General features: G+C 31.7%; 1 protein-coding gene across 1 annotated transcript in view; it reads left to right on the top strand.

The window, feature by feature from the left end:
• Positions 1-24,051, top strand: part of LOC108917597 — a 97,993-nt gene that overhangs the window by 55,013 nt on the left and 18,929 nt on the right. The window contains exons 4-7 of the mRNA XM_023457374.1: positions 8,297-8,489; positions 9,411-9,588; positions 17,612-17,623; positions 20,488-20,700. Of these exons, the coding sequence (XP_023313142.1) occupies positions 8,297-8,489; positions 9,411-9,588; positions 17,612-17,623; positions 20,488-20,700 (596 nt within the window). The remainder of the gene's footprint in view (positions 1-8,296; positions 8,490-9,410; positions 9,589-17,611; positions 17,624-20,487; positions 20,701-24,051) is intronic.

The following is a 24,051-nucleotide window of genomic DNA, read 5'->3' on the forward strand; positions in this document are numbered from 1 at the left end:
TACAGTTATAATTGAAAATAAGTTAATAGTGGCGTTTAGATTTACTAATTAAGAATACGCAAATATTTACTATGTAAATTTTGTAATGGAAATATCCATGGGATAAAAGCTAATGATGTAGATCACAAAGGTACTATTATAATAAAATATTGAGAATTACATCAAACTTTCGTAATTATGAATTTTAATTCAATAATCTGAACTGAGATAATTTAATAGTTTCTGAAATATAGAAAAATAGTACGTTTTGCCTTTTGCATGTGTTGCACATTTTTCTCAACTATTTATCTATGTCTTACCAATTTTTCATATTGTTATTTTACCAACATTTTTACACATTATTCACTGATATAGATTAAAGTGTTATCAAATTCGTAATACATTTATTTCGTATATAGTAGTATATAGTTGGGAATACGCGCATTTTATAGAATAGTTTTAGTAAAATTTTTAATATTTAGTAATTAATAGTTTTCTATAATATGGCGAATGTGCCAGTGAAATATTTTTGTAATGTGTTTTTAATAATGCTTAATTTGCTGTCTGGTTAAGATCTAATTACAAAATAAAAAATATCCCTGAATTAAAATTAGATTTTTAACTAAGTCAATAAGGTACAAAGTCTGAAACATCAGAAGCTAATATAGAAATAATAATAGGTACCAAGTTACTGTTAAGATAATGCAGTTTGAAAAGTTTAATCAAACCTATGGTAAATATTTTTGCTTCATAAGGTTTCGCAATCTATCTAATTTGAAAACTCATATAACTTAGAATTTCAACCAACTTATTTTTATCGACTTCGAGGTAGCAGCACAAGCAAATGAATAACGTTACCAGGTTTTAGTTATACAGGGTGGTCCGTATTTTATGCTGGAAAGGTCGAGGGCAGATAGATCTCTTTAAAATAATAGGTGTTTGCCTTATAAACATAGGTCTAGAACGGCCTCGTTTTAGAGATAGAGGGTGTTGAAGTTGTTAAAAAAAATGATTTTTTGTTTATATCTCCGGAATCTATTAACCGATCTCAATAAAATTTGGTACAGATAATGTATGACAGTAGGTCTTGCATTCCCTAAAATATGAGCTCTAATGGTTCAACCAGTGGTGTACAACTGGACAGGGGTCATGCTCTTGTTATAAAAAAACCTACGCCACTGTAATTTTTTAAAGTTATTCATACCAATACAATCCCCTTGTGGCAGACCCTTCAAACCATAATATTACAAGAATATTTATGTTTATGCCTAAAAGTATGTGCAATTTGTAAGCAGATCAACACAATTATTTCCAGGTAGTGAGGTAGTGTTCCTAGTGTATGTTAGTTTCTCCTGGTGGCCTAATCCACTATCTTTACAAATAAGAACAATTTAAATCAAAATAATAATAAAAATACATTTACCAAGCAACAACAAAACAAACAAGAAACGAAATGCGAACCATCCACGTCGATACATTTCTGACATCTTCTATTAATGGAACTAATTGAAACTAACATCATCTGGTGGTTTTCTTTTAATTCATTACACCCGTATTTTATTCTCTGCAGTAGTCGTGGTCTTGTATTTATTGGATTAGAGTAAACTTTCCTTTTCAGGTTGGTAACCCTAAACATAGAACTCTAGGGGGTTTAAATCTAGCGATCTGGCTGGCCAAGACCTGGACCCTCTGCACCATTATGGTTGACATTGGTATTTGGTCTTCTTCCTATCCATCGTCCCATATAATTATCATTAAGCCATTCTTGTATTATTTTCCTAAAATGCGTAGGAGCACTATCCATATGCATCCAGTTATTTTGTGGTATATTTAATGGAACATCCTCTAATAATTCAAATAGATGGTTTTCTAGAGAGTTTATAAATGAGTGGAAATTTAGATGGGGTAGCAAGAAGAAAGGTCCACAAACTGTATTCCGAATTATTCCGACACTGTCACAGAAAATTCATCTTGAAAAGATCTTTTCTTGTGACCAAATATTGTGAAAATTCACTACCCCTCGCCTTGTGAACGTAGCCTCACCGATCCAAAGTATTTGTAGTAAGAATTCTGGATTAGTTGTGACTTTAACAACCACTGACAAAAATTCAGGCGTCTCTCTACTTCTCTCGAAAGTAAATTTTGCACAGCTTGTAAATTTTCGATTTACTCACCCCAAGTTGCCGAGACGTTTTTTAATCCCAAAAGAGCGACGAGTGTAAATAATTTTGTTGATCTGCTTGCAAATTTTACTTACTTTTGCATAAACATAAATACTATTGTAATATTATGGTTAGAAGTGTCTGCCACAAGGGGATTGTATTGGTATGAATAACTTGAGAACGGTGAAATTTAGGGAAAAAATTCAAGTTACCTATTTTACGTATTTTGTTCATTAGAATATAAATCCATTGCAATAACATGTAATGGATTTAACATGATTGAGATTGGTTAATAGATTCCGGAGATATAAACAAAAAATCATTTTTTTTAACAACTTCAACACCCTGTATCTCTAAAACGAGGCCGTTCTAGACCTATGTTTATAAGGCAAACACATATTATTTTAAAGAGATCTATCTGCCCTCGAAGTTTCCTGCATAAAATTCGGACCACCCTGTATAACTAAAACCTGGTAACGTTATTCATTTGCTTGTGCTGCTGCCTCGAAGTCGATAAAAATAAGTTGGTTGAAATTCTAAGTTATATGAGTTTTCAAATTAGCTAGATTGCGAAATCTTATGAAGCAAAAATATTTACCATAGGTTTGATTAAACTTTTCAAACTGCATTATCTGAACAGTAACTTCGTACCTATTATTATTTCTATATTAGCTTCTGATGTTGCAGACTTTGTAACTTATTTACTTAGTTAAAATTCTAATTTTAATTCAGGGATGTTTTTTATTTTGTAATTAGATCTTAACCAGACAGCAAATTAAGCATTAAAAAACACATTACAAAAATATTTCACTGGCGCATTCGCCATATTATAGAAAACTATTAATTACTAATTAAAAATTTTACTAAAAATATTCTATAAAATGCTCGTATTCCTAACTATATACAAAATAAATGTATTAGAAATTTGATAACGCTTTATTATAATAACTTGTTATTTTAAAGAGATCTATCTGTCCTCGAAGTTTCCTGCATAAAATTTGGACCACCCTGTATACATGAAATACGGGGTGTTGAAAGTAAACATTTTAAATCGTTTTTTGCGATTATTCTGAAAATATGTAGGTTAGGAACTAACTAACTTGAAAATTTGTGAAACTATATTTTTTTAAGCGTTGCAATTTCAGTGTAGCTCATAGAGAGCGCCACTTACGATCAATTTTACCGAAAATTTAATTAATAATTTTTTACCCTGTATGTCTAACTTGAAACTTGATTAAAAAAGCAATAATTTTTCCATTAGTTATGTACTCTTGTTTCAATTCGGTATCTCTGTCCGTTTTCGAGAAAAATCGATTTAACGAACACTATGTTTTGATAATACGAGAAATTAAAAGCGAAACAAACTAAGTGTTTCTGCGTGTTATTACAACAATTAATGATAAAACAAATGAAATACGTAATAATGATTTAATGTAATTGTTCGCAGAATCCATCATTAACACTCATACTGTTTACACAACGTTTTCTGAGATATTTTAGAGTTTGAAACAACATATTGGGATTGCGTTTAACTTCGTTGGCAGCTATTTGTATTTTTTGCCACAACTCTTCACGCGTGAAGATTCTTTGTACACTATATCTTTCATTCGAGACCAAATAGAAAAATCAAGAGGATTGAAGTCCGGACTTCTGGGTCGCCAGTAGATAATTAATGATATTAAACTACGGGATACTTAGCTTACATATAATTAGTTAAATTATTCCTAATATAAAAGTGTTAATATTTCTCCCTTAATTATTAATTGATGCAGGTAGATGAATAATTTGGTGCAGAGAAATTGTAAATATATTTTGACAACTTTTATGATTTTCCGGGTCTTTTTGAAGAACTACATGACAATAAAAACTACATGGCCATTCCTGTGTTCGAGCTTGGAATTAAATTTTCACTGCGAGCAGTGTAATTTTTTAAATTTATACTTATTAATATTTGGGAATACTGGATTTTCCATTCTCTTCCAAGTATAATGATAATGATGATTTTGTCAGTTTAAATTGTTTAAAAATAGGTTATAATCATCACATATAATAGGATAAAAAAGGAGAAACTTAGAAGCTCATAAATATTAGTTGATTTGCATACAACGTGTCCCAGGACGTATGGTAAAAAACTCTGGAATGTAAAAGTATCTGTGTTGAAAACTATTAGCCAGCACTTCATATAAACTTTTGTGATACGAGCCTTTACTGAGTTACGGGACTCAAGTTAAAAATTAGAAAATTGTATATATAGTTTCTACACTATGTGTTTCGATTTAATTCAAATTCAGTGGTTGATAACAAATGTACATATTTCCTTTTTGACATAAATAAATTTTCTATTAGCCCTTGAACGCTAGGGACGGACTATTTCTCATAGTTCATAATTCAAAATTTTTACAGGGATCATCATCACGATCTTCATTTATTAAGTTTTGTAAATTAATTACTAAACAAAATGCACCCTTGTTAGTAGTTGATACAATTGGCTGTTTAGGAGAACTTAGCCATTTTATATGACAGTGCGTACTGTCGGCGCCTCCGCCATTTTCTGTATATATCGATTGGAATTACATTTTAATGTCAATAAGTATTACACAAAGAAACACTATCAAATTAAGTATTAAAATTGCTCGTCTTCTATGTCCACACACTTACTAAGCCTGTCAAGGTTATTCCTTTGTACATGGAATAGCACTCCCATATTAGCTGTAAAAGTATATTATTACAAAAGAAGTCTGTAGTTCATCCCTTGTTTCGGTGGACATTGAATATAGCAAAGATATAAGAAACCTCCACGAAAAGTAACAAAGATGATTAACATCTGGATAACTTGGTGGTCTTAGAAGCGATCCCCCTCTTCTAATGTACCTATTAGGAAGGCCATTATTTTAATGGATGCGTACATTAGCAAAGAAGTGAGAAGGGGGGCACCGTCGTGCATGAACCATATATTTCGACAGGAAAGTTGTCTAAAAATGGTTGTTGGAAGTGATTGTAAAGAAATCCCAAATATGGTTAGCCATTCGGACAATCATTGAAATAAATCGATATTGATTATTTGTTATTTGATATCGATTATCTTCCGGATTCGCATCATTCTATAAATGTAGAATTAAGCACACTATCTTTGGTGCTGCAGTTATCCGTAAAAAGTACTTTTCCTACAAAAGTGCTACCTTCTTTTTGTTTATATAAAAACCAAGGAGGGCATTCAAGTCGTACTATCATGGCATGTATTTTCTCAATACGAAAGTTGTTCCTGCAGAATCCCGTGAACAATTATCTATGAAATATTAAACTTGGCCGACATCCTTTGTACGTTTGTTGTGAACCTACAACTGCTTCTAATACAAGGTCTGTTCAGCAAATAACCGAACATTATTTTTTAAACTTTATTATTAATTTTATATACTTACTATTGCTCTTTGTCTCCTTTAAAGTACTCCCATCTCCGATTCACACAATTTTCCACACGCTGTTTCTATTTCGTGAAGCAGTCGTAGATAGCTTCATTTGAAATGGCCTTTAAAGTACATATGTGACGAATGCTTTGATGTCATCAATAGTCTGAAAACAGCGTCTTTTCACCACTAACTATGTTCGGATATAAGAAAAAATCGCAAGGAACCAAGTATGGCGAGTAAGGAGGGTGTCGGAGGACAGTAATTTGATTTTCGACACAAAACTGACCAATTGACAAACTGAGTGTGTGGGCGCATTATCATGGTGCAAGAACCATGAGTTGTCTCGACATAACTTTTTTATGTAACTGTTGTAAAACACTTTATCAGTACATAATTGGTTCACTGTTTCACCGCGAGAATTCAAAATGCACAATTCGTTTAAAATTTAATAAAACATTGGATCGAGACTAATGTGTTTTTTTGGGGAATCGAGATCCTTTGCTAATTCATTGTGATGATTGAACTTTTGTCTCAATGTCGTAGCCGTAAACCCAGCATTCGATTCCCGTTATGATTCGTTGAATTAATGTTTCATCGGATTGTTTAAGGAGTTACCGACAAACATCCACACGATTTTCTTCCTGTTATGTCATTAAAGGGGAACAAATTTTGCTGCAACTTGATGTGTGTTCAATTTTTCGGTGAAAATTTTATGGCATGACCCAATTGAGATGCTAACTGCAATTTCTCAGACAGTCAATCGGCGATTTACTCGCACCATATCTTGGACTTTCTGATCGTGGGAGTCATCAGTTGAAGTCGAATGCCTTCCTGGTCGAGGATTATTTTCAACTGACTGACGACAACATTCGTGAAAACCATTCGTAACATTGGGTACGATCCAGAGATCATCTACGTAAGCTTGTTTCAAAAATTGAAACGTTTGCCCCAGTTTTGACCAAAATTTTACCTTGCATCGTTGTTCCAGAAAATCGCATATTTCAAACATCGTCTATAACACTTAAACACATTGCACTCAAATAACATTGTCACGAAAACTAAATGGGATATCAGAGATATCAACAACCCAATATCATATAATGAGAGAAGAGGTTATGCGCAATGCAATACTGCTAACAGCATATCACTAAATATCTCCATTAGCTAGTAATTCAAAAGGATCGGTTATTTTCTGAACAGACTTCGTTTATTTCGTTCTATAAATGGTCTACGTACATTTCATGTTGGGCCTTCTCCATCTTGTTGTGGCAACAAATTTGCTAAAATGTTATTTTATAAAACATACGTAGGTATAAATAAAATTATTAACTTGCCATAGCTGCTCTGTCGGGTAAAATTCCATGAGGGAATAGTTCAAAATAAAGCGTTTTATACACATTTATATTAAAATATTTGAAATGTTTCAGTTTATGTTGTACCTTTTTCATATTTGAATACATTTTCATATAGCAGTAACAGTTTTATTAATCACGATATGGTTCCGTATACAAAAAGTGGTGAATACGCCATATAGAATGAGGAATTTCTCTAAACCGCTAATTTTTTCGAATTCAAACTAGAGTACATATTCGTAAATCATTTGAGGAACTTAGTTTTAATAATTGTTGACCGCTGTCATCATCCCTATCAAAATTCTAAATTATTCGTCCTGGCGTTCAAGGGGCAATGTCAAAAGTAGATAAGCACGTATGTTATCATGCACTAAATTTACATTTAATTCAACGCATAGTTTAAAGATTATAATACTTAGAAGATACATATTCTGATTGATTTCAGCTAAGAACTTTGTCCCGGTTTATGCGGCCGCATGTAACTTCACACATCTGATTGACTGTATTAGTTTATTATTGACATTTTAGTTAACCCAGTTATTTAATTTTAGCTCTGAGATAGAGAATAAATAATGTGTAAGAAAAAAAGAAGATGGCAACTTTGTTGTTGCAGTTAAGAAATTTACTTTTTCAATTCTGTTTTGAAAAGGGTCATTAATAACTTTTAGTTAATGACAGTTGTGTAATACTGTCTGTTGCGGTTAGAGATTAGTAGGGAAGTTCTTTCCACTGCAGCTTGATGATAAATTGCTCTTGAAAAATATTTATAAATTTAGTTTATAGATAGAGAGTAAAATGGGGTCTTATAAAATACATAGGATTTAGTAAAATATCTTCTTAAAAGTATTGTTATCATTGTTTCCTGTACAGCATTCTTAAGAAAATTATAAATAAATATTTTTTAAAATAGGTACTAAAATTTTTTTGACTTACTGCAATTTCTTAAAGTATTTTGGAACTGAGTTATATTAAGTTCATTACTTTATTTTGATCTCATTGACCTTAAGTTAGATTTCTACACATAATTATTACCTATATCACTTCGTGAGAGGCCGACTGGGATATTATATTGGGAAAAAATACCTTACCTTAAATACGTACCTTACCAACATTGAAGCTCAAAATAACCAAATATTTCTGTGGTCTGAATTATGGAATAGGAATAATTTATTTGGGCAAAATTTGTTTCAAAAAATAAATAAGTAAAAATATGTAGCATGTAATAAAATGTAGGTAGATTGTGCCCTAGCAGTTATGTGAAATTGACCCAAATTCATTCTTGCCTACTTGTATATGAAATAGCATTGCCTTTTATCATTCAAATATGGAATAATCGAGATGTAATAAGTACACACAATTATTGATATAACTGAAATCTCTGTTATTATGTGTTTAGGTTGCAACTATGGCTCTCGACTTACTCCATCAAAGCGGAAGATTTCGCATAAGACACTTACCAGGAACTCCCCTTCGATTAAGGATAGGACTTCACACGGGTCCGTGTTGCGCTGGAGTTGTTGGCCTTACGATGCCTAGATATTGCCTCTTTGGGGATACTGTAAACACAGCATCCAGAATGGAATCAACAGGTAAGATTTCACAACCGCTTGCGTACAGAGCATTCAACATCAAGGAGGCATCCATTTTAAATTCATGTTAGATCCGAACATTCCAGGGTATGGACGGTCAAGGAATGCCAAAAAGTGTACATCACTGCTACGTCCATAACAACACATCCGATGGTTGTCCACTTTAGGACTACTAAAATAAAAAGTAGCACACAGTAGAAAATAGCACAATCGAAATAAAAAACAAACAGTATTCAAGTGCTGTCATCAAATGAATTTAAAAAATACTGATGCTTACAACTTCTTATGATTATCTATACATATCACATATCACAATAATTTTTAGCTTTAATAGTTACTAATGAATAAAAAAATTAAACAGGTAGATATTGTATGTCTTCCAGTTTTTCAACTGGAAGAACTGGAACTTCTGTCGTTTCAAATATAAACAGAAAAATGGGAAAAATATGGTTTTGTAAAGATTTTCATGAAACTTCCTACTACTGATACTATACTTTCTAGTACAAACACTCAGGTAGATAAATTGGAGGATTCTATAGAATAACAGTATCAAATTTTACTTCAATAAAACTAATACTTACATTTTTTCCTGCAATTATAAGTACCAAAGTTGTTTTATACATTTTTTTCCGTATGTATAAGGAGAGTTCTCAAAATATACTAAACAATTTAATTATTTTCATACAAGTGAAAAACACTATTCAATTTAATGATAGTGAATAGAATAGTGAACCTAATTGTACGTCTTCCTATTTCTGCGTATTTCTATCATAATGGGTTATCGTTTTTCTTTTTCTCAATAAAAACTTGAATACTTAAAAATACGCCCACACTGATGGTAAACATGATTTCATAGGCTAAGGATGTACCTAGTTTAAGTCAAAATTATGCGTAACGGTTTTAATTAATTATTATTTTTAGGTTCAGCTTGGAGAATCCACCTCTCTCAGGCTACAAAAATTCGTCTGGAAAGGGCTGGTGGTTATCAGATTGAATACAGAGGACCTACAGAAGTTAAGGGGAAGGGTACCATGGACACATATTGGTTACTGGGAAAAGCTGGTTTTGATAAACCGCTTCCCGATCCACCATCAATCGAGTAAGTTACTAACTAAGCTTTTAAGGTTTAACAAGGTTTAATATGACGACTTAGCTGGGAAAGACTAAAGACGCCTTCGTGATGAGCGCTTCATTTTTAATTAAGCTGTTTTAAACGTAATCAATTGCTTTTAGAGCTCTTGTAACTTCCACACATACAACAACTCGCATCAGTGAAGTACGGGAAGACCTGTGATCCCCTTTATCGAAAATACTTTTCCCGCTTATGGATCTCTTAAGGAAAAGGGTTGGATTTCTAAACGATTTGTTGATTCTATACAAAAGATTCGAATTAAATGAGAAGCTTTAATTTGTTGCTCCGAAAAAATGGAGACTTGAAATAAAAAATTGCTTGTTGATCTGTTTATCACATGTATTTATAAAAAACCGGTGGATATTTTCTAAAAACAGCGCTGCTAAACTATTAAATACAATTGTATACGGAAAATAAGACAAAATTAATAGATATACATTGCAGGTAGGTAGGTAGGTAGGTAGGTAGGTACTCTAGGGACACGAAAGTGATGATATATTTAGCCTTTAGTTCTATTAACCTATAATTGTGTAACCTGTAAATTATAATATAATTATAATTATAATGAAAATATGTTTCGTTACATCACAACTAAATAAAGTCGAAATTAGATGAAATATATTCGATTCTAAAAAAGTTAAATAAATAAAAATCGTTGTTATTTTATTATATTTTCGTAAACAAATGCTAACATTTTAACTGCAATAGATAAAGTAATAGTTTAGCAGCAAGGGTAGATAAAGTAGGTACTTATTTTTTTTTATTGTTACTTATTTGTATTTTCACTTTCACTTGAATATCGTAATTGTAAATTAACATTTCCAGAAACTGCTATTTTTAGGAACAAAACTCTTCATTTAACAAACGTACAGACGTAGAATTGCAAAAATTTTCTATTCCATCACTGAATATTTTCTTGGACACCAATATTTGACATATTTCAGTTCTCCACAAAAGAGAGTCCTAACAATGCCTGAGTTAAAACGTCCCATCTTTTTCGATTTTCGATAATAATGAAAATCAAACTATTCATGATTTTGTTTATCAAGTACACCTTCATTAGTTTTTTAGCTTTTACTTAAATATCAGAAATCCATATGTGCAGTATTACTTCAAGATGATTTAAATAACGAAATAGATGGTGTACCTGTATAGAATAAACAATTTACTGTACGAATGACTTGTTAAACTAACAAGTAATTATTGTTTAAGAGATTTCAGAGCTGTTTTTGATTTGAGACTAACTTTTATTAATCATAAAGTAAATGATACCAGTACCTCTAAAATTTTCCGATATATTATAGGAAATGACAAATGGTGTAATAATACAGTTACAGTTATCCATCTATTTACATTATTTCTAAACTTGGATGCGTCAGCAGTATGGAATCCTGGATACAAAGCATACACGACTGCAATTGAATTGGTTCAGATTTATATTGTCAAGTTCATGTAGTATTTATTCTATACTCACTGTGATTTACTTTCGCGATTTCATTCTGTTCAACTTTACGGTATGAGAAGTTATCATTCGATTTCGTTCCTACTTAGACTTATTTACATTTTCTTTTATTTCCGCATTGCTTGCTGGCCATCTTCCCTCTTCTTTTAGTATCTAATTTAGTCTTACGACATAACCAATTTAGGGTTTTTTGGGCTGTTATGCTATGGCCTATGTATATGATTGCAGCTAGATACAGAATTAGCTTGAACCTCTTTAATTTTAATTAGGAATCTCGACCTGCGACTACCGCGCAGTCGCGGCGAAGCATTTGCAGAGTCGCCACTTCATATGTCCTACCCTGTATATTAAATAAATAAATAATACAACGGACGAACGAAACAAATGCATAATACACTAAAAGGTTGGAGACAATTATAATATTACATAAAAAAACTAGTTCTTTTTTCTTTGAAGAAATTTAGCTGAAAGCGTGGGGTATTATTTCCTGTTTATCTCATTGAATACATTTTACAAGAAAATATAGAACTTCACATATAAGAGATAAGAAACTAGGAAAAAACGACTTTTCTAAATTTACAGCCATATATTACCAGTCAGTATTATATTCGTATATTACGTTGGAAATTGGCTGTTACATTTGCATATTATTTTTATCGTCATATGGCGACACCGCTATATTTCTTGTCAGCCACTCTATCTATCGATCCTGTTTCCTTCATTTGCATCATCCAACATATCTTTAGGTATATGCTTTTTTAACATTTTCTAAAATGTATGTAGATTCATTCAAATTCTGATTCTGAATGCGTACACTATACTATAATAATATTTTTGCAACGAAGTGGCTGGCTGATGAATGAAGTGCACAATGAAAACACAAAGTTTATGCATCCAAACAAATAATAAACGAAAGGGGATTCCTATAGCCAGTACAAATATCGTTAACGGTGACAGTTTATTTTTTTAATAGCAACAACAGCAGTTTTTAGTCAAACTGATAAATATTTCTTATAAATGAAAATAATTGTGAACACAGGATAGAAGAAAATTTTAAGCATCAGCTTGTTATATTTAAAAACAGTCCTTTATAACTCAGGCTTTGAATAATATTTTACATAAAAGGCTCTTGTTATATTTTTTTTGTTTAGAGCATATTTAAAAAAATTGGTCGAGGCTTTATTTCATTTTTTTAAGAAAAAAAGCGTAATGTAAGCAACAGCAACAAATCTAGCCATTTTGTTCTCTTTAATGAATTTATTTGTAACACTGATTGACATGAATGAAACAATAATTAGATACTAAATAGGTTCGCAAATCTTATAATATATTTTGTCAATAAGTTTAATACCTATGCGTACCTGATATTCGTTTTTAACTTTCCAGTATATGAATAGAAATGATGATTTTTATACTCAAAATTGAAGTTATTTATAAACATTCGGCACTTCACAACATATAAAACCTAAGTATCTTTTCTAACTTTCGAGAGAGAACCTGCAAGAGCTTTATATAGAACACCCTGCATACTAACCTACCATTTTTGCTAATACTATACTTTTCAGTGTCTCGAAACTTGATACTAAATTAAGTACAGTCTAAACAATATAGATATGTTTAAAATTAATTATTTTTCTATATTTCCTATAAACTGATTTCATTCTAAATATGAAAATTAGGACTTGAAAGTTTCATAAAATATATGAAAACAATTTTCACTTAGTTAATTTTTTTATAACGAATTGTCTGTCTATTTTTATTACACTGGCAATTTAATTCTAGAAATATTTATTCTTGATTATATTTATTGATTGAAAAAGAGGAAAAACTTTTTTATTTTACATTTTACGGCACACTTTATATAGTTTTGCTTGAATTTAAAATGAGGTTGCCATGATGAAACTTAACATTTCATGTACGGGGTGTCCAGAAAATAAAAATATCTGAAAATGTCACTAGAGTAAACTACCTTTATTTTTAATATTTCTGAAAAGTGATATTTGCAAAAGTCGTTCAAAAAAGGTACTTGAGTTTTTAAATAAAACAATTCGCACACAAAATTGGTTTAATTTTTTATAGAACATAATAAATTTGAAAAAAAATTTATGTATACATTATTCGAACACTCCTCCGCCAACGTTCACATAAATTTGAAGGCGTGCAAGGAATTCATTGTAGCTGCGTCTAATCTCTTCTAAAGATATGGACTGTACAGCATCTCTAATTCGTTGTTTTAGCTGGTCGATGTTATTGTCCAAAGGCTGCTATACACAATCTGTTTGAGTCGGCCCCATAAGTAAAAGTCCATGATTATTAAGTCTGGACATCCATTGATATGGAGCCTGGCAAATCCAGCTATTGGAAAATGTATTCTGTAATCATGTCCTAACAGTTACAGCAGAATGCGCCAGACAACCGTCATGCTGAAAATAAAAACAATTTCGGTAGGTCATTGGTAAATTGTCCAATTCATTAGTGAAAAACGTTTGGAGCATATTCAGGTAGCTGTTTCCATTGCATGTATACTCAAAGAAGTATTCCTATTATTCCATAAAAGGATACCGCACACCAAACATTTACTTTTTTGAAATATTGCCGCATAGGCCACTGTAGCGTAGTCGGTCGAGAGTGCGGTGGCAAGCATTTATCGGCCAGGCTTCCTATTCTGATCCGGGTTCGATTCCTGGCGTCGGCACTGGCAATGTCGATGGATAATAGGTGTTTATCCGCGTTTTTTCAAGTGTAGCCCCTTCCGCACAGCCTTTGACTTTGGATTTGGGGGTTGTCTCATTTCTGTGGTGTGCTTTTTAGATGGTATCCTAAAATGAGGATTTTCGGTACTCCACACATCGCAAACGCTGTGAAGCAACAATGCCATTTGTAGAAAAATTGGATTCGTCCGAAAACATAATCTGTTGATGGAAATTTCATTCCATATCTCCGATACATAGACAAAAATCTAGACGTTTCACTTCATCGCCTTCCTCTAAAGTATGGTTGTGAATTGGTTTGTATGTCAGAATTTTATTTTGTTTCAAAATTTTTTGTTCCAAATGAGAATGTCTGCAATATTGCATTGTGCAAAAAGAAAACATTATAAGCATCTGTATAAATAAGCGGATAGAATCTTATAGATACTTAGACATCCTACAAGTCACTGATAAGCTAGCATTTAAGCTGATATGACAATGCTTGTAACAATCGTAAGTTCTGACGGACCATAAGTTTGACAAGAGTATTGGAAGTTAAGAAAACTTTGTTATCTCCTTACGTTGGTACGGAACCTGCCCCGGGAGTGACAAAAATCATCACAGAAGAGTGTAAGATAAGGAAATTAATCAACAATCAACCCAAGCACCGACATGGTAAGATCTTAATCGAACAACTATGAAGAAAGAAATCTGAAGAACTGTCATTAAACAGGAATAAGTTGCGCACAGTGACATTGTTGTCTGAAAGAACACCTAAACAGAATTTGACTATATCAGGGAGATCTAGAATTAAAACTTTGCAACAGTACAACAGAAAGAGCCTATCGTATACTGTGGAGTATTTAAACTACAGAAGATGGGTCTTTATGAATAGCTAAAATTAGACTCAGAAGAGTTCCTACAGCATTGAATCCACGGAGAGGGTGCGCAAGTTTTATAAATTGAAAATTCATTACAATAAGCTCACGACGCAGTAGTGGGATCTACAGGGTGTCCCTGAAAAGCAACGTATGCTGAAAGAAATCCTAATCGAAGAATTCCAAATCAAAAAACATTTGCTAATGCGGGGAGACGCCTTCGGGAATCAGGACGGCTAGAACTATTCAGCTGGAGGAACAAATTTTGGAAAGGGTCGTAGAAATTCCGCAAGTTAGTACAAGGCGTTTAGCGGTAGAGGTTGGCTTTCAAAATGTTCCGTTAATAGAGTATTAAAAGACTAGTTACTACATCCATTCCACCTTCAATCAGTTCAAGAACTTTTACCTACCAATCGATCTTCCGTCATGTCTTGCTTTCAGTTCTTGTATTCAGGAACTCCAGAAACAGAGATAACAAAAATAAAAAATGTCAATTTTACTGGAAATCCATAAACGATATCAAAATTTTGTAAGAGGCAAAAAATCTTCTAAAATAATGCTTATTTTTAAAAATATAAATTATGGTGTCATTGGCGTACACACAAAAAAGTGTGGCGCACAGGCACTAGAAAGAGAATATCCTGTACATGTATTCTCACCAAATTATTTATTTACATTGCCCCCATATAAAAAACATGTGCACCAAATTTGAAGTTTCTAAGAAAAATAGTTTTCAAATTATTTGAAAAAAACTAGGTTATCTATTCTATATGTAGAAGGCTATATCTTAGTAGGCGTGCACTTTTGTATATTGATAGAGTAGGTAAATTAGGCTAAATAATTTTATTTTCATCCAAGAACCTGTGGTCAAGCGTTGTCCATCCGGATGTATACAGGGTGTCTCGGTACTTGATATAAAAAAGTCGAGTACAGGTAGATCAGGTCAAAATATTATCAGTTCTGTCTATAAATTTTTTTCATACGGGCCTTTGTTAACAAATTACGGGACCTCAAAGGTGAAAATTAAAAAGTTATTTTTATTTACAGTCTCTAAACCATTAACTTAAGCATGATGCAAATTTAGTGATCGATAACATATGCATATATCTTGTTTTTAATGTTGTAAGTGAAACTTCATTATGCCCAGAACACCAGGGACGGACTATTCCCAATGGTTAACAAGCCAGAATTTTTGCATAGATGACGATCACAGTCTACCTTTAAAAATAAGTTACCTGAGGAATTGCCAATGATAATACCCTCTTGGTTCAACTCGGTAAAATTAACAGCTTAAGAAACATCTGTAATTTTATACCACAGTGCACATATAGTGGCGCTTCCACCATTTTTTGTTATTAATTTTTAATTGCACTTAATTACTATGTTAGAAGCCTACATATTTTTAAAATAGGAGCCTAGGAAATTTTACTGCTAATGTAATTCTCACTAACAAAATTTGACAAACACACTTTACACATAACACAATATAGAAAAACAAGCCAAGAATAAATTGATATTAGACAATATCACAATGGAAATTAATTGTTTGTAGCAATTCATTTCTAAAAACTAAACTTTTCAGGTAGGAAGAAGTCCATCAGGTTAAAATCTGGAGAACGTGGTGGCCATGAAATTGGACCTCCTCTCCCAATCCATTTTTAAACACAATGGACAAATTATTTCGTACATTGAAATGGGGAGGAGCCCCATCGTGCATTCTTCGGGTGTCTAATGAAACATCGTCTAATAGTGGCTGAAAATTACTTTGCAAAAACTCCAAATATCGATGTTCCTCAAAAACGTATGGACCTATTAAATTATTACCCCAGAAATGCTTTTCCGTGTACAAACAAATAACATTCGTAATCTTAGGAAGTGTGTGGAGGTGGAAGGTGCCCATATTGAAAATGTATTTTGATAGTTTTCTTTCTTTTAAATTATTTTTTAATACTTTAACTTGTTGTTTTGTTTTTCTATTTTGTGTTACGTGTTACGTGTATTTGTCAAATTTTGTTAGTGAAAATTACATTAGCAGACAGTAAGATTTTCTAGGCTCTTAATTTAAAAATATGTACAGTTCTAACATGGTAATTATGTCCAATTAAAAATTAAACACAAAAAATGGTGGAGACGCCGCTCGATGTGCACAGTAACATAAAATCACAAATATTTCCTAAACTGTTAATTTTACCGAGTTGAACCAAGAGGGTATTATCATTTGCAAATTCTTCAGGGGACTTGTTTTTGGTACAGGCAGATTGCGATCCTCATCTATGCAAAAATTCTGAGTTGTTAACCATTGGGTATAGTCCGTCCCTGGCGTTCTGGGCATAATGATTTTTCACTTACAACATTAAAAACAAGCTGTACGCAGGTGTTATCGATCACCAAATTTGCAGCATGCTGAAGTTAATAGTTTAGAGACTGTAAATAAAAATAACTTTTTAATTTTCACCTTTGAGGGCCCGTAACTTGTTTACGAAGGTCCGTATGAAAAAAAAAAATATATGAAGAACTGATATTATTTTGCCCTCATCTGTCTGTCCTAGACTTTTTTTTGTATCAAGTGCCGGGACACCCTGTATAATATATGATGAAATGTTTTCGGTCTTAATGTATTCCAGTGTATAAAGGAAATATTAAGGTTATTATTCGATTCTATCTGCCTACTAACGTGAATGGTCACTAAACATTTTTTTAAGTTTTATATTAGGCGTATCTACATATATCTGTACGGATATTGTTTTCTTTTCTCCTGCTTGTTTTCTTTACTGGCCAAAATTGTAATAGCGCCTACCATTATATGAATAAACATTTAGACATTGATTGATTTCAAATTTTATTGTGAAGGATAGCTATCCCATCTAAGTTGAGGCATAAAATTATGCAAAGTAATTTGCATTTCCAATTTATTTGTTCGATAAATATTAAAATAAGATTCAAATTTCTGGCTTGCATAGGGAATCTCACGGGTAAGTACATAATAAACTTTGTGTAGTAAGTTAATGAAAGTTCATTAAACATGTAATATTAACAACTAATATCCATTAGTCGTATTTGAAGTTATTAATGTTTAAATTTAATTTTTTATATTTCAAAAAAAGTTATGTTTACAGTAATGGAATATCTGAATAATTAATTAACCTAATTTAATTACCTAGAAATAGAATTAACTACATGAATTTAAATATTATGGTAAAGCTCTAAATGCAGTCAGCAGTTAGGTTTTCTAAAGTTTTCCTTCAACTGTTACAAGTTTTATCTAAGTACAAAGAGTACAGCTATTAGCTACAAGCCACAATGGTATTTAAAATGCCATTAATCTTTCTTCTACAGTCCATTTTACAAACATTAGGGAACCAATTATCGATAAATTTAAATGCAAGCAACAATTGGCTTTATCTGGCGTCCAATTTAACTTTCATTCACAGTCAGCAAATGTTCTAATTTGAATGTTATAAGTAAGATATTGTTTTGTTATCTGATTTACGTTTCCGCGGTTACAGTTATATTACAAAAGTGTTATAATTAAATCGAAATACTGTATTAGTAACAGTATGGACACAAAAATACTACGATTTAATGGAACTTATCTTTTTCCAAATCTCTTTTGTAGTTTTAACAATAACTTAGTCCTTGTATTATTATAAATATATAAATCTGATAATTTTATTATTTCAAAAATGTAAATATGCTATTTGTTTGTCAGTAATTTTTTTACAGTTGCGACTTTATTGCATATCAACATTATAAATATTCCAATATGCAACTATTAACTTTAAAAAAGTAGGAACAATCTGGCAGTTGCAGTAAAATACTAGACATATTATTATTCATCATAAATCAATCAATATTTAGAAAATTACTTCAGTCACAATAGAACATGAAAATGAAAATGTTTGTAAAATTAATTTATCCTCGTAGCATCAGTAAGTTTGATTAAATCGCAATATTTTGATCCGGAATGCTGTTTTACACTTGTTTTTTTTTTTTATTTAAGGTTTACCGTATTTCGTTGCGTTTTTAAAAAACCCTTAAATAATATAAATTTTCATTTTTAATTTATAACTATCGAGTATATAAATCTCGTACTACTTATGAACTCTATTAAGAATTTCAGGAAACTATATAGTCTTTCCGAAGTCGGTTGAACATGCATAAAAACAGATAGCAATAAAATTTAAAGAGTTTCATAGTCGTCCCTAAAAAATTTTCTGCTAAAGGTAAAAAATAATAATATAATGTGTAGAAAATTTCTATTATATCTTCATTTGGCCAACAACATGTTTTAAGTATTTATGTCCTCAAACAATTTTATTATATTGATGGTAAATTTTGGTTATTACATATACCTATCAAAAAACATTTACATTTTCATTAAAATATATTACTGCTCGGCAAGAACGCAATTTATCTTTAATCATCTCTAAAGTTGACATTTTGTTTTCTTTATGTAAATTATAATATAAATTGTCCGCCAAATTACGTCTCTCGTCATGTCATCGATATTTTTAAATTTTTGTTTTCGCTTCCTCTTTGCGCAATGATCAATAACGCCTTGTTTAATGACACGAGAAATTGTGGACACGAAACTTTAATTAATATGGTAATTTTATTTATAATTTCATTATCTGATTTTTCATTTTCTTCCTTTTTCAAACAATCGTAAATATTTAAAATGGGACGCTGATTTTGAACGTGTAAATCTTTATTTTTAAATTCTAAATCTGTTTCATCAACAACCGCTTCTACTAATTCAACATTGTTTGGCGGTATTTTATTTTCTTATATTTCAAAAGGTCCCCAAAATGCCATGTTGTAATAATATTAGTAAACAAAATATCCCTCTTATTCCTCCCTTTCGCAATTGTAATATGAATGATTAATAGAAGGTGCCTATAATAAATTAAAATTACCTGAATCACACCAAATTCCGCATCGCTGCACTGCACTGCTAGGCTATTTGTCAGCAACTGAAATTTATGGCCTAGTCTCCAACTGCGGCTGTGTTTGTGCGCTGTTTGCCCGCGCGCGCGTTCTTCAACTGTGCGTATACATTTCTACCACCTCCACGTTTAGTTCGACCAGACCTGTATATGGGTAAATAAATATAGGAACAAGTTTTTCAAATATTTCAGTGCCAAGTTGCTGCGTAGCGACCGAACCTGGTACACACTGTCTAGCTCTTTAGTCTTCAATTCAGATCGGAAAGACTATACCAAGTGACCTTTTATTATAAATATAGTACATTCTTAATCTATCTATTTACATTAGTAGATTACGTAGAGAGAGTACAGGGGTAATGTTGGTACTGTCCCATTCCTAGAACTGTGTATACGATTTGGGTAAATACTGGGTAGAGTGGATGTCACATATAAAATATAGATTTTATACCCCACCCTTCTACCCCAATTTTTTTCCGGACTCTCCACTCTATCTATTCCGCAAAATGAGGTATAAACTGCACTTTTGTGAATTACTTTTACTTTAATTCCCATCTGTCAAACTAAATTGTCTTGTGAATGGTTTCTATAAAAGTTAGTAGTAGTGTTAATGTCGGTTTACGTTGGTATATTAGGTGTAATATAAGGGTGTAATGCTGATATTTTGGGATATTAAAAACTGCATTAATGGTTTCTTTACCAAAAGTGGTAGATTATAGTGCACAAATTTACTTGTGTATCCAATTGCTAATCTATATTTGTAAATCTGCATTCGGAGAAAAATATGTTACTGAACTACTCTATAACTTAGTCTACCGATGTAAACCGGCTTTTAGAGTTGTAACCCTGCTATTACCTTAACGATCAGCTAACGCCTCATACTTCTGGTGCAGATTAGACGAGAGCCTTATCATTAGCAAGTCGATAACTCATAACCATTATGAGGATTCCGGTGACACCATTTCTCTGGAGTCCAAGCACCAAGCAAGCAGCGGTGGCGACGATTACTGCAATAAGTCTCCGAACACTAATCCCTCTTTTATTAAAAATATGGAGTACTCGAAGTTCTCAACGCTGGCGAAAACTATTGACGACCCAGGATCGAGGTACGTTAAGAGAAACAACTTATTTTTTTAGATATAGTAAATATAACTCTTTGATAAGAAAAATTGTTATATACAGGGTGTATCACGAAGAGGGCCCAGTAGGATTATCTCAAAAAGTAGTCAAAATTGAAATTTGAAAATTTGAATACAGGGGTTTATCAAAAAGATCTATTCAATAAAAATAGTGTCAACTTTCTCGCACTTCCTGTTATACCGGAAATCATCATTAACTCTGTTATTTCAAATGGAACACTGTATATTTTTGCATTTTTTAATTTTACGGCAAATTCTAGAGTATTTTCATATAAGGTACTATAGGCGAAAATGTGACAGTTTTCAAGTTATTATCAATTTTCGAAAAAAATTGAGGGATGTGTGATTTTTGAAAACAGAATAACTTTATTTATTATAGTCCGGTCAAATTAGACCAAAAAATAAGAGTGAAGGTACATAAATTTACAAGCTGAAAGTGAGTAAAATTATTTAAAACATAATTAAAAATAACATATTAAAATTCCTCATCGTTCCGGTACTTGGAAAAAAATTTACTCGAGGTCAAAGGTCAAAAAAATGTTTTTTTTGCGATTTTCAGCTAAACGGTAAGTTTTATCATAAAATTACCTCTGACAAAAATTGTAACCATAAAATTATCTATAAAAAATGTATTAATACTTTTTTCCTAAGAGCCACCGTTTCTGAGATATAATGATTCAAAAAGTTGTAAAAGTTGTAATCGTCATAATATGCATAAGTACGCCACTGTAACTGTAAAAAGGGATGCAGTGCTAAATGTGGTTGCAAAAAGGTTGGACTCTCTTGTTCTCTGGCATGTACAAATTGTCAAGGCCGGTCGTGTTCTAATGTTGAATCACCAACAGTAGAGGATGCGTTTGATACCAACGAGGAGACATGCGATACATCACTATTGATGCAATTTACTTACACCCAGAATGAAGAAGAAGATCAAGAAGAAGAGCAAGAAGAAGTATTTGAAGGTTATGAATCAGACGAATATATTCCTCTACTTTTTTTTTTAATTTCCATCGCTTTTATCATTTCCAACCCTTGCTAATATCTGATATTATGCAATAGTTCCAAACTAAACAGAATTGCAACAGACCTGTGGATTAGGCCTACCGGGAAAACCACGTTAAAAAAACGTGCTAAGTACACTACTTCATAGGTGGCGTGGAAACGTGTGCATATTATGACGATTACAACTTTTACAACTAGTTGAATTGTTATATCTCAGAAACGGTGGCTCTTAGGAAAAAAAGTATTGATACATTTTTTATAGACAATTTTATGGTCTACAATTTTTGTCAGAGGTAATTTTATGATAAAACTTACCGTTTAGCTGAAAATCCCATTTTTTTGACCTTTGACCTCGAGTAAATTTTTTTCCAAGTACCGGAACGATGAGGAATTTTAATATGTTATTTTTAATTATATTTTGAACAACTTTACTCACTTTCAGCTTGTTGTAAATTTGTGTATCTTTGAATGTCTAGATTGACCGGTCTGTTAATGAAATTTGGCTTGGATAATTTGAAAGTAATGGAATTCAACCAGTTTTTGTTAAATTTGCAAAAATGTGTTTAAAAACGTTGTCAATAATGTGCGTTAAAGTTGTGTTTACTCAAACATTTCAAATGGTACACCCTGAATATTATTACATTAAAGGATGCACAATTAAATTTACTTTAAAATGATACTACAGTTCCCTATACCCAAAGTTAATAGTTCTTGTGTAAATTGGAAATTATTGATTCCAACACAGAAAAATCTACGGTGAATTTGATGCATTAAAGAATTAAATAATAAACGGTATATGATTAAACTGTAATTTTTATTATCGTTATACCTTCATCAAAAACAATAATTCAGTATATTAAATTAAAAAAAGCGATGCTTTAAATAAACCCACCATACTCGTAGATTTTTCTATGTTGAAATCAATTTCCAATTTACACAAGAATTGTTAACTTTGGGTATAGGGAACTATAGCATCATTTTAAAGTAATATTATAATTATTATTAATCAAACCTCAATAATACAGGACATAATTAGAATGTTTTTCGGTTGTCGACAAAGGCATTCTTATCTTGCGGTTTAGGGATTGAAGTATGTTTCGCCCATTTCTTTCAATAATCAAAATATCATTAACGAAATTATTGTTTACAGTTTTATTTTTTAATAAAAAAAACTGCAATGACATTCNAATAAATAATAAATGTTAATGATTGTTAAGTATAATAGCATGTTTATATTTCGCATTGCAATACCAAAATTATGACTTTTTTAAGTTTTAGAAATTTCTCGAGAATTCGAGAATTCCCGGGAATTCCTAGTCGAGAATTCTCGAGAACCGAGAAAAAAAGTAGGCCGAGAAATCAGAAACCCTAGTATCGAGTATATAAATCTCGTACTACTTATGAACTCTATTAAGAATTTCAGGAAACTATATAGTCTTTCCGAAGTCAGTTGAACATGCATAAAAACAGCTAGCAATAAAATTTAAAGAATTTCATAGGCGTCCCTAAAAAATTTTCTGCTAAAGGTAAAAAATAATAATATAATGTGTAGAAAATTTCTATTATATCTTCATTTGGCCAACAACATATTTTAAGTATTTATGTCCTCAAACAATTTTATTATATTGATGGTAAATTTTGGTTATGACATATACCTATCAAAAAACATTTACATTTTCATTAAAATATATTACTGCTCGGCAAGAACGCAATTTATCTTTAATCATCTCTAAAGTTGGCATTTTGTTTTCTTTATATAAATTATAATATAAATTGTCCGCCAAATTACGTCTCTCGTCATGTCATCGATATTTTTAAATTTTTGTTTTCACTTCCTCTTTGCGCAATGATCAATAACACCTTGTTTAATGACACGAAAAATTGTGAACACGAATCTTTAGTTAATATGTGAATTTTATTTATAATTTCATTATCTGAGTTTTCATTTTCATCCTTTTAGACAATCGTAAATATTTAAAATGGGACGCTGACATTGAACGTGTAAATCTTTATTTTTAAATTCTAAATATGTTTCATCAACAACCGCTTCTACTAATTCAATATTGTCTGGTGGTATTTTGTTTTGTTCCATTTCAAAAGGTTTCCAAAATTCCATGTTGTAATAATATTAGTAAACAAAATATCCCTCTTATTCCTCCCTTTCGCAATTGTAATATGAATGATTAATAGAAGGTGCCTATAATAATTTAAAATTACCTGAATCGCACCAAATTCCGCATTGCTGCACTGCACTGCTAGGCTACTTGTCAACAACTGAAATTTATGGCCTAGTCTCCAAGTGCGGCTGTGTTTGTG

The sequence above is a fragment of the Anoplophora glabripennis genome, unplaced genomic scaffold (genome assembly GCF_000390285.2).
Source record: "Anoplophora glabripennis isolate ALB-LARVAE unplaced genomic scaffold, Agla_2.0 scaffold58, whole genome shotgun sequence".
Classification (NCBI taxonomy): domain Eukaryota; kingdom Metazoa; phylum Arthropoda; class Insecta; order Coleoptera; family Cerambycidae; genus Anoplophora; species Anoplophora glabripennis.